Genomic DNA, 14505 nt, shown 5'->3' with positions numbered 1-14505 from the left:
GCAGAGACTGAAAGAACTAGCAGTACATTATAAATTTATTATCAGTAGTTAATAGAAAAACATTTACAAATGTTACAACTATTCTAGTTCTCCAAACGTAACTTTAATTTCACTAAATCATTGTTAGGAATCACCTGTTACTGCTAGTTAGAGGGAAATAAATCTATAGCACTCAGTCGGAATTGTTGGTAGGACTCCAACACTTCCTGGTATACACACAACTGACTTTTAACCTCCTCCCTTAGCATCACTGGCTCCCAGAATTAAAGACTCTTGAGTGTTTCCCTGCAGTCAGAGCTTCCTTTACAAAAGATTCTTGCTGAAAACTCCTAAAGAATTAACTCTAGGTGATGTGTTCAAAAGAATGCACGGCGGCAAGCGAACTCCCCTAGACAGCATGCAGCGTTTGAAGGAGCTACAAAAACCCGGCCCCGGCAGTCGATTTCGCTAGTCGTCTTTTTTGTTTTAATCCGCCTGGGGCAGCAGCATAGGTTGGAAGGCGGAGACTGAAATCGCCTGCCAAGCCTCGATCTCGGTCACACAGAGGCAGTGCCTCCCGGTTCACGCCAAGTCCATCCCCCACCCTCTTTCGCCATTCATCGCGTTCCCCTCCCCTCCCCCCATCATGTGACCGCAGCCTGGACTCCAGGCTTGTTTTTCCCCTCGGCTCAACTCCACCGCGCAGGCGCCAAGGAGTCCATTCATTCGAACTGCGTAACAATGAGCCCCGGGGCCCAAGGGCTCCGCGAGCTTCCCAGTTCGGCCCGAGCCCCTCTCGGCCCCCGAAGAGGCGGCGCCTCACAGGAGTCCTCCACCCGCGGCCGGCCGCCCACCCCGGGCCAACCTCCGACCCTCCGCCCACTCGCGGGGAGTTGAAGTCAAACTTTCCTGGGCAGCCCCAGAGTCGCGTCGGCCCCCTTTCCCCCGCCCAGGCCCGCCCCATCTCCTCACCCGGCCCGGCCACCCACCGCGCCACCCGGCCCAGAGCGCCGTCCTCGCAGACGCCTCCCAGCCCTCGCCCCAAGACCCCCACGGACCGTGCCGACGCGAAGCCCAGGTGAGCTCGCGGGAAGCGCCAGTCCGGTGGGTTCGCCGCAGGCCGGTATCGGACGGTTAACTGCCCCCGCCGTCAGGAAGAGGACAGCCGACCCGAGTTCACCCGGCCGCCAGATACCCTCGGGATCCTGCCCCTCCCTTCCCCACCCCCACCCCTTCCCGAACAGAAAGACAACAAACCGCCGCGGAGTATAAGCAGCCCCGGCGCGGGCCGCCCCGGCCGCGACAACACCACCAGCAACTCGCGTATCCTCTCTACAACTGACGCCGGCCTCCCCCGGGCGCATTACTGCTCCCGCCGCCGCTCTTAGTCCTCCACCGAAACTTTCCTACTTACCAAACCCGTCGCCATTACCAAGTCTTTCAAGCTTCGTCTTCCCCCTCCCCTCAAACCCCAGGGGGGTTGAGCCTCCGCCCAGCTCCTTCGCCTTCTTATTGGTCCGCCGCACTGCCATTCGATCGTTTCTCCTTCCTATTGGTTGGTACCGTGGTCCGTCTCGGTGGGCGGGCTTGTGTTGACTTTTGCGTTGTCTTTATTGGAGAAGACGGAGTGTCAATCACCAGGGTGAGGGCTTCGGATTGGATTGCTGCCGAGACTCCCGGGACTCCAGCCAAACGTTGCCCCCGAAATGGGTTGTGGGTTCGTAGTCTGGGTCTGGCTGTGTTTCTCTCCGAGACTGCACGTCGGAGTAACGGGTTGGACTACATTTCCCAGAAGTGCGTGCACGGTGCAGTCTTGATAGTAAACAAGAGTCATAGGGACACGTGTATCAGCTCGTTTGTTTTGGTGTCTGGGACAAAAAGGAGGGGGCGGAGGAAGGGAGTGTTTTAAAGCTTTGGCTTCTTCTCTTCCTCTGGGCCTGTGCTAGCACTCAGAGCAGCCTCAAGCCTCTCACAGCACCCATTCCGGGCCATAAACCACCAGAGTCGCTCGCAGCTCAGAATTTGGCAAGAGGCCAGGGTATTGTTTTAGTGCGAGGGGAAGGAGATGACTGCACAAGCGGAAGCAGTGCTGCCTCGAAGGGGACCCAGTCACCCAGAAATCACGGCCCCAGGCATGATGGGGATAATAAAGGTGGCGCTTGGGTCCAGTGGGAAGACTTAGCATTCCTTTATCCTGAGCCTGGCTTCGCCCCTCCCTGGACAGCAGCTTGAGGTTTCTCTGCGGACTCTGTTCAGTTCACCCGAGATTTTTTGAATGCCGGCTGCGTGCCAGGCACCGAGAGGCTTGGGGATGAACAATGAGAGAGAAGCTCGGAGGTCTGGACAATTTACAAAACTGTGAAGCGGGAGGTAGGGTCATTACTGTTGACTTAGGAATTGAGGAAAGGCAAATTGATGTTTTCTATATTTGACCAGCTTACTCGTTGTTTAAGGTAATACGGAGGGGTATAATGTGTGACTTAAACTGATGTAATTTGTGAATCGTTATCAGGGTTTCCTGGTGAGTTTCAGTTTAACCACTTTTCCTCTCCAGAGGTCTTCCCATTGATGAAAGAATGTCTTCCTACTTTGTTTCCACTAGGAGTTCCTCCTCAAGTTACTAATTCTCTGACTCAAAGAGAGGAGAATGGCTTCTCTGGCATTATAGTTACCTTCATTCCCATTACAAAGGCATTATTAAGCTTTTTTCCCTTTGAACTTTTAGTGTTTAGTCATTTAAGCTATGCTTTAGGTTTTATATCTTTAGATCACTGTATTATGTTTAAGAGGAGGAAAACATACTAGGGAGAAATCTATAAAGTAAAACTTTTGGAAAGGAGCCTTAAATCCTTGCTGGTGATTCCTCTAAAACCCCTACTTTTCTGGAATTTTTAAATCTGAAAGCCACGGAACAAATAAGGAAATCCAAAGTAACTTTCCTATACTGAAACAAGTTTTCAAATTCTTTTAGGGATTCCCTGTTTGAATCCTTAAAGGGAATTATAAAATAGTCCTCCCTACCATGTGATCAAAGATGGTATTCAGATCAAATACAGAGCAAAGATTCTGTATTCACAAATACTAATCAAATTATTTTGTTTCTTAAAAATAATTCAGAAGGCCAGTAAAATGCCTAAATTTTCCCCTGAATAAAAAGGACAATATTTGTATTTATCTTCGTTCAGAGATTAATGGAGTGACCCCAAGACTCAACTGTGGACCTGCTCTTTTGTGTATTTTTATTTTCTTTCTTCACTTTTTTTTTTTTTTTTTACAGTGGAGGTTCATTGTGCCTCAGAATTGAAAAATTGAAAATATGAACTCCAATGTTTCCTAATTTCCTGACAAAAAGAAAAATCTGTGGAATTCACTTGATCATTGGAAAACTAAAATCTCAGCTATTAATGACTAGCTCCCTCCAGGAAACTAAAAACCTTTCCCACCATCCAAAAAATGAACTCTTAAGAGCTGGTACCACACCATCTCCCCCGCCCTCCGCCGCACCCCCCCCCCCATTAACCATGAGATCTGCTTTTGGCTGAACCTTAACTCATTTTAAAAGGTTTTCTGTTTCAAAGCAGTTAGTAAAAGCCTTAGTGGAGATATTTTTTTTATTTGTGAACACAGCGGTAGGAAGAATAGCACCTTCAGATCAAGGTGTACATTATTAGAAATGATTATCCTTTAATTAGCACTATAAGATTTTCCTATCCATTCATTCAGAAATACCTATTTAGTTCCTACTATTGGTTGACCACTGTGCTAATTCATATGGATACAAAGATACAAAATATTTTCACATACTCTCATTTTTGTCCAGGTCATTAAATGGAAGAGTAAAATTCTCTTGAGTTAATTCAGTCATAACTGATTAAATGTCAGTGTTAGAATCTCTGTACCTTTAAGTGGACAATTAGTCCATCTTTGGACTCTCCTGGGAAGCTAAATGCTTACCTTATGCACCTATGTATATTTAACAGGAATCTCATTATTCATTTTTGGATGACTAAAAAAACCAGACAACTCAGCCAGAACTAAGATCAAAGTACAAAACCAGTAAGATCTCCTTAGAATTCTTATATAAATTCTACTACTTCACTAAAATATATATAAAGAATTTTTGTACCAATTACTTATTATTTATATATGATAAAATATAAAATGACATATTTTATATAGTATAAAACATTTTAGCTCCGTGGTGAAGGATCTGCCTGCCAATGCAGGGGATGCAGGAGGCATAGGTTCCATCCCTGGGTCAGGAAGATCCCCTGCAGAAGGAAATGACAACCTACCCCGTCTTCTTGCCTGGGAAATCTCATGGTCAGAGGAGCCTGACGGGCTACACTTCATAGGTTTGCGGAGTCGGACAAGACTGAACCTGTAAGGGATTTTTATATATACTGAAGAACATTTGTTCATAACATACTTCCATGATAAAACTGACATTAAAATCAATTTTGGGAATTCCCTGGCAGTCCACTGGTTAGGACTCAAAGCTCTCACTCCCAAGGGTGTGGGTTCAATTCCTGGTCAGGGAATGAAAATCCTACAAGCTGTAACCAAAAGAAAGTTCAAAAATAAAATTTCCTTTAAATAGCATCTACTTCTGGTCAGTGCAAGTACCATACACACACACACATATTCCACATAAACTATGCCCAAATATGTTGAGTTGTCATCCAAAATCAAAATGTCTTCAGCAATTTGTAAAATACTTCTGTATTCATAAAGAAACATCAAATTCTAATTTGTTTTTTAAAAACTAGATAAAGGTTATTTAGGGGTGAAATTACTGTATTCCAACACAGTTGGCATAACAATGACTACTGGGCTAAGAAACATAGAAGTTAAAGTACCTGGCATTGCTTAAATATTTAAAATATCGCTGTTCAAAATGTTAAAAGGTAAGCAAGCAAATGAAGTCAAGTATTCAAATTAGGAAATGGAGCACAGATTCCTACACATTCTCTCTCATGTCTGTCTGGTATGCTAGGTCTTTCTCCGTGTAGTTTCTTTTAGTTACCAATCCAAGGTAGCGAATTTTAGGTACAAAGCCATTAAGATCCCAGGAGTAACATGTACCTAACTGTGCGGCGTTGTGCTCAGTCACTCAGTCTGATTCTTTGCGGCCCCATGGACTGTAGCCCACCAGGCTCCTCTGTCCGTAGGACTTCCCAGGCAAGAATACTGGAGTGCGGTGCCACTTCCTTCTCCAAGGGATCTTCGTGACCCAGGGATTGAACCCATGTCTCTTTTGTCTCCTGCACTGACGGACGGATTCTTTACCACTACACTGAGCCACCTAGCAAGTCACTTAAATGTGCTACACTTAACCATTTTTGCTTACATTTACCTCCCCCCAAATTCACATTATTTATTCCTTCCACATTTCTTATGCATCTTTTTGTCTGGTCCATATCATATGCATCGTTTTGCCCAGGCAGTCAATAAATATAATAGATACCTGCTGAACAGATGACTAAAAAGAAATAAGAAGATGCATTTTCTTATTTATAGTATATGTTATTTTGTATAAGTTGCTTTGAACACTGACCTCATTAAATATAGTTTCTGTATGCTTTGTGTCACTTGCTGTGTCTACTCATCACCATTTTTTTTTTAAAACATCTCATCTTAGTCTCATAAGAACTATCTTGTAATTCATTTTGATTCCCTTATGTACCAGTCACACAAAGGCAGACAATATTTGTCTAATTAATACACTCCAGCTCCTTCAAATTACATTGCATATCATAATGTGCAATATAGTAAGAAAAAAGTGGAGGATATTTCGGTTCAGCTTTGAAAAGCAATTAAGAAAAGACTTGCCAAAGATGTCTTTATAGTGAGCACCTCTCCTAATTAAGATATTTGGCTTTTAAAAATGTCATTTGTATACGTTTCAAGAATACAGTCATTTCGTAAAGAGAGATTCACTTGTATTAAATGTCAGCCTTCCACCTAAACGCGGCAGTGCAGTTCCAGGGATCCGGGACTCTCTCTCTTGTTCCTCAGCAGGACTGTGGTCATGGTAGGTTTTAGGGCAGAGATGGAAAATCAGGAGTTGGAAGCAACTTTATCCAAGGTTGTGCCTGGGCATATTTACTGCTAATGAATTCATTGAGAAGTTCTACTTGGTAAGCTTTTATCATGTGAAATATATAAGGCATTGAGGGTTCCATTTCTAGGTGGTTACAGTCAAAAACAAGGCAGCTTTTGTTATTTCAGAGTCCATTTCCAGCTCATTGAGCTTCCCTGGTGGCTCAGTAGGTAGAGTCCACCTGCAATGCTGGAGACCTGAGTTCAGTCGTGGGTCAGGAAGATGATGCGGAGAAGGAAATGGCAACCCACTCAAGTTTTCTTGCTTGAGAAATCACACGGACAGAGGAGCCTGGCGGGCTACTGTCTATGGGGTCTTAAGAGTCAGACAAGACTTAGCAACTAAACCACCCTAACGCCCTCACGCCTGGGGAATAAAACCATCTTTCCAGTTTTTTCCAACGGCAAGTGCCTGACGCACAGTGAGACCAAAGGGGTTGGGAGCAGAGAAGGGTTTAAGGTTTATTGCAGGCCAAGCAAGGAGAATGGGCACCTCATGTTCAAAGAACCCCAGACTCCCTGGTGGGGTTCAGGGAAGAGTAAGGGCAAGATTTGGGGTGAGGACACAGGGTGTGTGACTTTCCACTGATTTGCTGGTGATGAAGTAACAGGAATCTTGGGTTCAGCCTGAAGTTACCATCTTCCCCCCGGGTGGGAGCCTTCAGTTCAGTTCAGTTCAGTTGCTCAGTCGTGTCCGACACTTTGTGACCCCATGAACTGCAGCACACCAGGCCTCCCTGTCCAGAGATGCATACATGGGTTATAAAAACATAAAGAAATGCAAATGTCTATCATCACAGTCAGGAGGGAGGAAGAAGGCTACAACTGTGATTGAACGTGGAGGGACATCTGGGATGCTGGAAAAGCACTATTTATAGTGATCAAGGTGGTCTTTGTCTTACAATAATTCACTAAGATAAATATTTATTCCATATAGTTTTCTGTATTTGAGCTTTATAATAAAAAGGTATACAAAGCTAATTGTTAGGGAATATATTTTTATATGTATATATATAAACATATGCATAGATAGGTATGAAGGTAAATAGAGAAAGAAATACATAGGTAGATCAGTCAGTCAGTTCAGTTCAGTCGCTCAGTCGTGTCTGACTCTTTGGGACCCCATGAATTGCAGCACACCAGGCCTCCCTGTCCATCACCAACTCCCAGAGTTCACTCAAACTCCTGTCCATCGAGTCGGTGATGCCATCCAGCCATCTCATCCTCTGTCGTCCCCTTCTCCTCCTGCCCCCAATCCCTCCCAGCATCAGAGTCTTTTCCAATGAGTCAGCTCTTCGCATGAGGTGGCCAAAGTACTGGAGTTTCAGCTTTAGCATCATTCCTTCCAAAGAACACCCAGGGCTGATCTTTAGAATGTACTGGTTGGATCTCCTTGCAGTCCAAGGGACTCTCAAGAGTCTTCTCCAACACTGCAATTCAAAAGCATCAATTCTTTGGTGCTCAGCTTTCTTCACAGTCCAACTTTCACATCCATACATGACCACTGGAAAAACCATAGCCTTGACTAGATGGACCTTTGTTGGCAAAGTAATGTCTCTGCTTTTGAATATACTATCTAGGTTGGTCATAACTTTCCTTCCAAGGACTAAGTGTCTTTTAATTTCATGGCTTCAATCACCATCTGCAGTGATTTGGAGCCCCAAAATATAAAGTCTGACACTTTCCACTGTTTCCCCATCTATTTGTCATGAAGTGATGGGACCAGATGCCATGATCTTCGTTTTCTGAATGTTGAGCTTTAAGCCAACTTTTTCACTCTCCTCTTTCACTTTCACAAGAGGCTTTTAGTTCCTCTTCACTTTCTGCCATAAGGGTGGTGGTATTTGCATATCTGAGGTTATTGAGGTGGGAGCCTTAGTTCCTGCAAAAGAACTCAGAGATGTATCAGATGGTTATGAATGTATCTCTTCAAGAGAAACCACAATCTTGCCCTTTCTCTGCACTGTTATTCACTGCTTTTCCTTTCTTTTGGCATTCCTTTGTTTCCCTAATGAGTAACTGAATCTGCCCTCAGAAAATCAGGAAAGGTCTAGGAAGCTGAAGCTTTCCCCTACAAACAAGAAACAGGACATGAAAAGTTTCCATACCCCACAGGTCCTGCTTAGTTTCACAACTGAGTAATAAATGCATCTACTTTAAAGATTCAATTATAATTGGTACTAACAAAACATTTCATGTATTTACATGTTGTAGTGGCTTGAGTTTTTCAGGAAGATAGCAAGACCCAAGCTGTGGTTAAATCAAAATATGGGAACACCACCTAAGAGATGGCACTTCATTTTTGTGGCGGAGACAGTCACCTCCATAGGTCTACCATCACATCTTTCCATATATAAATGTTACCTTTTCAGGACTTACAAACTTAAAGCATAAAAAGGGACAGAAAGACCCAGATCTGTTGGTCAAAGAAAGTCTTCCTTGGAAACTCTGTACACATTTGTCTATATACCAGGCTCAATTACATCATTATTCAGAGAGTATGAGTGTGGACAAAAATAAAAATGTTACCTACCATTTCAGTAAACAAAGAATGTTGCCTGCCCTCAAGCCAGCAGCCATTGCAGTCACTGCACCCTGAGAGGAATTCAGGATGGAAAAAAACCAGATACCATCCCAAGAGGAGAAAACGACTACAATCTTTTGACTTGAAATATCTTTTTGTGTGTGATTAGCAATGATCTTTTGATATCTGACTACATTTTTCGTCTTTTTCAGCAAAAACTCCTATGTATCCTGGCTCCTCCCTTACCTCTCTGAAACAGTCCCTCAGGGTTATCTGAAAGGCTGTTTCCCTAGGCTATAGTCCTCAGTTAAATTCCCCAGATAAATATCTCTCTCAACTTTTAGGCTGTTTTGGGCTCCCCACCCCCCCGCCCCCACCCAGTTGAAGTATGAACCCAAGAATTGCAGGGAGTAAGCAAGAGAGTCGTGACTGCCCATGAGTTCTGCCATGGATGCTCAAAGCAAATGGTTTTGGTGGAGCCACGGATTTTTCTCACTTATACAAATGAAACTGATCTAACTTCTTATAGTGACTAATGGTGGAGAAGGCAATGGCACCCCACTCCAGTACTTTTGCCTGGAAAATCCCATGGATGGAGGGGCCTGGTGGGCTGCAGTCCATGGGGTCGCTAAGAGTCGGACACGGCTGAGCGACTTCACTTTCACTTTTCACTTTCATGCATTGGAGAAGGAAATGGCAACCCACTCCAGTCTCTCGCCTGGAGAATCCCAGGGGCGGGGGAGCCTGGTTGGCTTCCATCTATGGGGTCGCACAGAGTCGGACACGACTGAAGCGACTTAGCAGCAGCAGCAGTGACTAATGGGCACACAAGTCCTCCACAAACACCTGGTTTACCTTACTGCTTTCATTTCCGTAATTCATTTTACTTTCAAGATTTTTTTTTTTTAATACCTGTAAAAATTATTTACTAACAACTGTATAGTTTCAGTTGCTCAACCAGTTTTGCTGCCTTGAAAAGTATCCTGGAGCAGGTGAGAGTTTGTCTTAACTCTTGCTCCAGTTTCTTTCTTTTTTTTTTTTCCCTTCAATTTCTTAGCAGAATTCTTTCTGATACTCAACATGAGGCTGTACCTCACACATTTATTTTAGAAGCCAGGATTCCTTATTATTCTATTTCTCCCTTATGTATTTTCTCCCACATGTGTTAGTAATTCTGTTTCTCCCTTAGTTATTAACATTTTATTTAGATTTGAGACTCTCCTTTCCAGTTGTTTAAGCTGGATAGTACAGCTCATCCAGATGTGTTACGTAGCACTCTAGGCTTATACATTATTAATGTTCTTTAAGAATGCCAAAGGCCATCTAGTCCTTGTTAGAAATGTAACACTTCTTGAACAAAGTTAGGAAAAATTATATCCATATTTTAAAGATGCTTTAGAAAGAAAAAGGACTCAGCACTTAATCCTACATATTCCAGTAAAATCCCAAGGTCCTTGCTTCGTGCTGTATGTTTTACCTGCAGAATTATAAAGCATTTTAAAGAGTCTGCTCGCCAGGTTTGTAAGAATAAACCAAACACATTCACAGAGCATGCGTCCCAGGTAGTGTTTTACGTTTATACACACCAAGCCCTGGTTTGTATCAACAGGACACACACATACACATATAAAACAAAGAAAAGCACCTTTGTATTAAAATTGGGAGTCCTCCCAGAATTCTTAGTCATACATGATGCATGCTTGAATGAAACATCGACAGAGAATTTCCAAACAGAAAGATTCTTGGCTAGTGATTAAACAGTGGCATCCATAACTCAAGCTTGTGGTGTTTTAATTACTTTAACACATACATTCCCTAGTTAGCCAGCCAGACTTGGTTATTCTAAATGGCTGAATGAGTCTGCAACATGTCACAACTATCTGTATCACATATAACCAATAGCTAAGATTTTTAAAAACCTCTTGTCCCACAGAACCACACTTTCTTGCTGCAAGATGCCCAGATCTTACCTTTCTTTTCACACATGCCGCACCTCTGTCATGCATTTCACATAGTATAATGTGCACTATGGAAGTCACAGGAAAGAACAGGAAAGAAAAAAAACACCTCAGTAATAACATTTTATTATAAAACTGTGCTTTATTATAAGGAAATTTTAAATATAACCAACAATACTGAAAATAATGTAACTGGCATTTACAGCCTTGGTCAGAGTTCTTTATTAAACAGGCATTTGTAGTTAACAATTAGCTTATGCAACAAAATAGGTAACTTGAAAAAGTGAAGGAAGTTGAAAATACAGAATGATAAACCAAGAATTTGTGGTTCTTTGTGTTTTTTTTCTTGTTTGGTAGACATGACTTTTAAAATCTGAAATATTATAGAAAACAAGTCTGCACGCAGTAAGCTCTCTTCCCGTGGGAAAGTTTGCAAAGTAGTTAAAACTGTCCTAAAATGTGGCTGAAGGTATATTTTACATACTTCTTATATATACATTATCCAATTCACGTATCTTTACCACATTTTCATTATACAAGCAAGACCAGAAACATTCTCTAATAAGACCAAACTAGCCACAGAATTTTTTTACCCATGTATATATTTCTTTGAAACATATTTCCCAAAATGAAACCACTGATTTAAAAGGGAACAACTGGTTAGAATTAATGTCTCTAGACACTGGGGTCACATAGTCCTAGAACTCATGTAAGAGTATACTGCTTTGGTGGAATATAATTCATTCATTCTATGTAGCAGAATAAGCATTATCAATTATCAACAAAAATCTATTCAGCTGAGTTCATTCTGCATTTGCAGAATGAAGTGAATGCAATTGAGAGTCTATATTAAAGCAAGTAGAGGGGCCTAATGGAATACTTGGAATGGGCAGAAATTCCTTTTATTCTTATATATGTTTTACTTACAAGAATTTATTTCTCCCACTTTGGAGGAAACCCATGGGAGCAGATGTCTGCAAGGATTTTATTACACATGTCTAGTGAAGAACAAAGAAATATCTATGGGCATGTTGATAAGGACCCCAAATATTTTTGGTATAGGATACTTTTTTTTTAGCATTTATAATAAGATCTTAGGCGTTTAGAAGACAACAATTAAGTTTAAAGAGCATTTAAAAATATTTGTGACATTAAATGTCAAACAAATTTTTAAAGATAACAAATACAGAGAACTGCAAAAATGGAAAAAGGAAGCATAGATAGATGCTTTATGAGGAAAATAATGACCTTTCATCTAAAGACGCTTTCCTGTTGTTGTAATGACTAAACTGCCTGTCCTTAAAACCACTAGAATATGTAGGCTACTGACATTATACCCAAGAAATCAAAAGGTACTTTATTGCAAAAATATAAAAGATTTTAAAATTGCATAAGATGTTTTATACCATTTCACCAATAGGCCAAGGCCAGCACATAACTTATCAAGCCAGAAAAACTTTAAAACAAAAATGGTTAAATTGTACTTACTATATATAGTGAGTTGTAAAAAGAATGTGATGCCATGCTGTATAGCATGATTCACTGCCAAGTTCCCTTTTACATGGGTGTAGTCATAACATATCAATCTGAGTAAGTCAAAATGAATACACATTGCCTATGATAACATCCTTTAATTATCTTCTTAAACAGATACTTTCAATATATTACAATCATCTGAATCTTCAGTCAAATCATAATTTTGTGGAGTAGAAAGTCATTTTATCAGTATGTTGATTTTTTTGGATCTACTCTTTTTAGAAAGTGACTTTAAAGCCTATTGACTATTAAATATCTATTCTGTTTACTGATACATTGTAAATGTAAAAAAAGGAAAAAACCTGAAATCACAGAAAATGCTTGGCATCTACACAAACACATTCTCAGTGGACTAACCACTACTGTGTAATTTTGTCACTAGAGGTCTTGCTCCAATACTTTTGCTTCATGCAGTGGGTTCAACAATATCCATGTTCGTTCCAAACAGGGCGACTAATTGCTCTTCATAGGTAGCGATGTTCCTTTTCATGATTTCCATGCAGGGTCCCAAAAGCCTTTCAAACGCTTGCACATCCATGGCTAAGAAGAGTGGAGAATAAAAGAAAAATAACATTCTTTACAAATCTGGAATTTCTCAGTCACTTATGGTACCTATTTCACATATGTCAGTGATGCAATGGCATTTTTGCATAAATAACAGATACAAGAAAAAGGCATAAAGATAAAAACATTCCACTTCAAAAAGGAAGCAGCCAGTGGCCCGTGGCCATATGACATTGTATTGGAAGTTCCTGATCCAGGTTAAAAGAATGAGGGATTGTTATGGCAAGACCTTAGAATTTAAAAAAAAAAACAAATACATTTTTATGTCACCACTTTAGCAGTATGAACTCAGGGGTGCAAGGTAGTGTTTTCTATCTTGTTTTCCCTCCTCAGGACTTACAATGCAATGTTGTGAAGACCAAATGTTACCTTTTATAATTTTTTATACTAGGGTCTAGTCAATTCAAAATGGTAGCCCAAGTAATGATTTTGTCCGCGTCTGTTAAGTATATGCTCCATGTTGCTTAGATTGCTTGTCTCGAGCATTTTTAAAAACTGAATTTATATGAAAATATGATCATGCTATCATTAAGTTAAAATTCTTTTTTTTTTTTTTTGCTTCTTAAATTTACAGAACTAAAAAAGGCAGTGTTTACAACAGAGTGAATGGAAATTCTTGCACTGCTGGCAGCATGTAAATAAGTGCAAATACAAGTGATCTGGCAATAGGTATCAAAAACCATAAACAGAAAACCCACTTCCAAAAAGCGTTTCTCAGGAAAAATCCTAGTATTTTTCCTGAGTAGTATATGCATACACCCCCACAGAAAAGCTCTCCCCCACAGTGCAAAGGAGCCAAAACTCAAAAATTATGTGACAGTATCAGAAGTGAGTAAATAATTCAGCATGTATTTAACCAATGTTAATATCTGATGTAATAAACATGAGAAAATGCCTAAGCTATAATGAATGAAAGAAGCAGTTTACAAAACTGATTTAAAACTGAAAACATATAAATAAAAAAGGATGATAAGAAATTATAATAGGATGTGGAAATTGCTGGGTGGTGGTGGTACTGGGTAACTCTTAGTTTTTCCTACCTTTCTGTATTTCTCAAATTTAATGTGACTATACATTTTATTGGAGAAGGAAATGGCAACCCACTCCAGTATTCTTGCCTGGAGAATCCCATGGACGGAGGAGCTTGGTGGGCTATAGTCTACGGGTCGCAAAGAGTCGGACACGACTGAGCAAGCGATACATTTTATTATAGAAAAAAAGTAATGGGATTTCACTCACATCATCTTTACTCTCTACTGTCTAACACCTCTACTCAGAAAAATTACCTGTCAGCTTCTAAATTTTTCTTTTTCATCCAAGTGTAACACTAGAGTAATACTATACTTATTTAAAACCATTTAAAAAACAACTTCGCTAAGAAAATTCTGGGGATACTTGCAAATCTTAACACTGAAGCTAAATTTATTCTACTGAACTGTGGATGCAGAGTACGGAGTAGCTAATTACTTTTTAAAATTAATTTTTATTGGTGTATAGTTGATTTACAATGTTTATTACTTTCTGCTGTACAGCAAAGTGAATCAGTTTATACATACACATATATCCACTTTTTTTAGATTCTTTTCCCATATAGGTCATTACAGAGTATTGACTAGTTTTCTTAAAGAAAATGTCACCTGTATTAGTATCTCCTGAGTTATATTTTTCATTACTAAAATAAGTTATTTCTCACATATAAAATCTCTGCTATATATAGATGTCTTCCAGCTGAAGATGGCACTTCTGTTCATGGCATTTCTGTGTGGTACACAGAAGTAATAAACAGCTGAACAAGATTTTTATTGCGCTATGACAAACTTGAACTTTTGTTTCCTAATCCTA

General features: G+C 40.6%; 2 protein-coding genes across 4 annotated transcripts in view; both read right to left on the bottom strand.

The window, feature by feature from the left end:
* HBP1 (HMG-box transcription factor 1) overlaps positions 1 to 1421 on the bottom strand; it is a 30562-nt gene extending 29141 nt beyond the window's left edge. Inside the window, exon 1 of one of the 3 annotated variants that reach the window (XM_042248527.2) lies at positions 1237 to 1421. Coding sequence is in view for 1 of the 3 variants with exons in the window: in XM_004007846.6 (XP_004007895.2) it covers positions 1394 to 1408 (15 nt within the window). In the remaining 2 variants the exon portion in view is untranslated. Of the gene's footprint in view, positions 1 to 1037; positions 1187 to 1236 lie in introns of those variants that run through there. The other 2 variants (XM_004007846.6, XM_042248526.2) reach the window with 2 other exon arrangements.
* Positions 1422 to 10685: 9264 nt separating this feature from the next.
* Positions 10686 to 14505, bottom strand: part of PRKAR2B (protein kinase cAMP-dependent type II regulatory subunit beta) — a 111055-nt gene continuing 107235 nt past the window's right edge. The window contains exon 11 of the mRNA XM_027968589.2: positions 10686 to 12639. Within this exon, the coding sequence (XP_027824390.1) occupies positions 12506 to 12639 (134 nt within the window). The 3' untranslated portion in view covers positions 10686 to 12505. The remainder of the gene's footprint in view (positions 12640 to 14505) is intronic.

Source organism: Ovis aries, chromosome 4 (genome assembly GCF_016772045.2).
Source record: "Ovis aries strain OAR_USU_Benz2616 breed Rambouillet chromosome 4, ARS-UI_Ramb_v3.0, whole genome shotgun sequence".
NCBI classification, from domain to species: Eukaryota; Metazoa; Chordata; class Mammalia; order Artiodactyla; family Bovidae; genus Ovis; species Ovis aries.
This window is presented reverse-complemented; position numbering and strand designations above follow the sequence as displayed.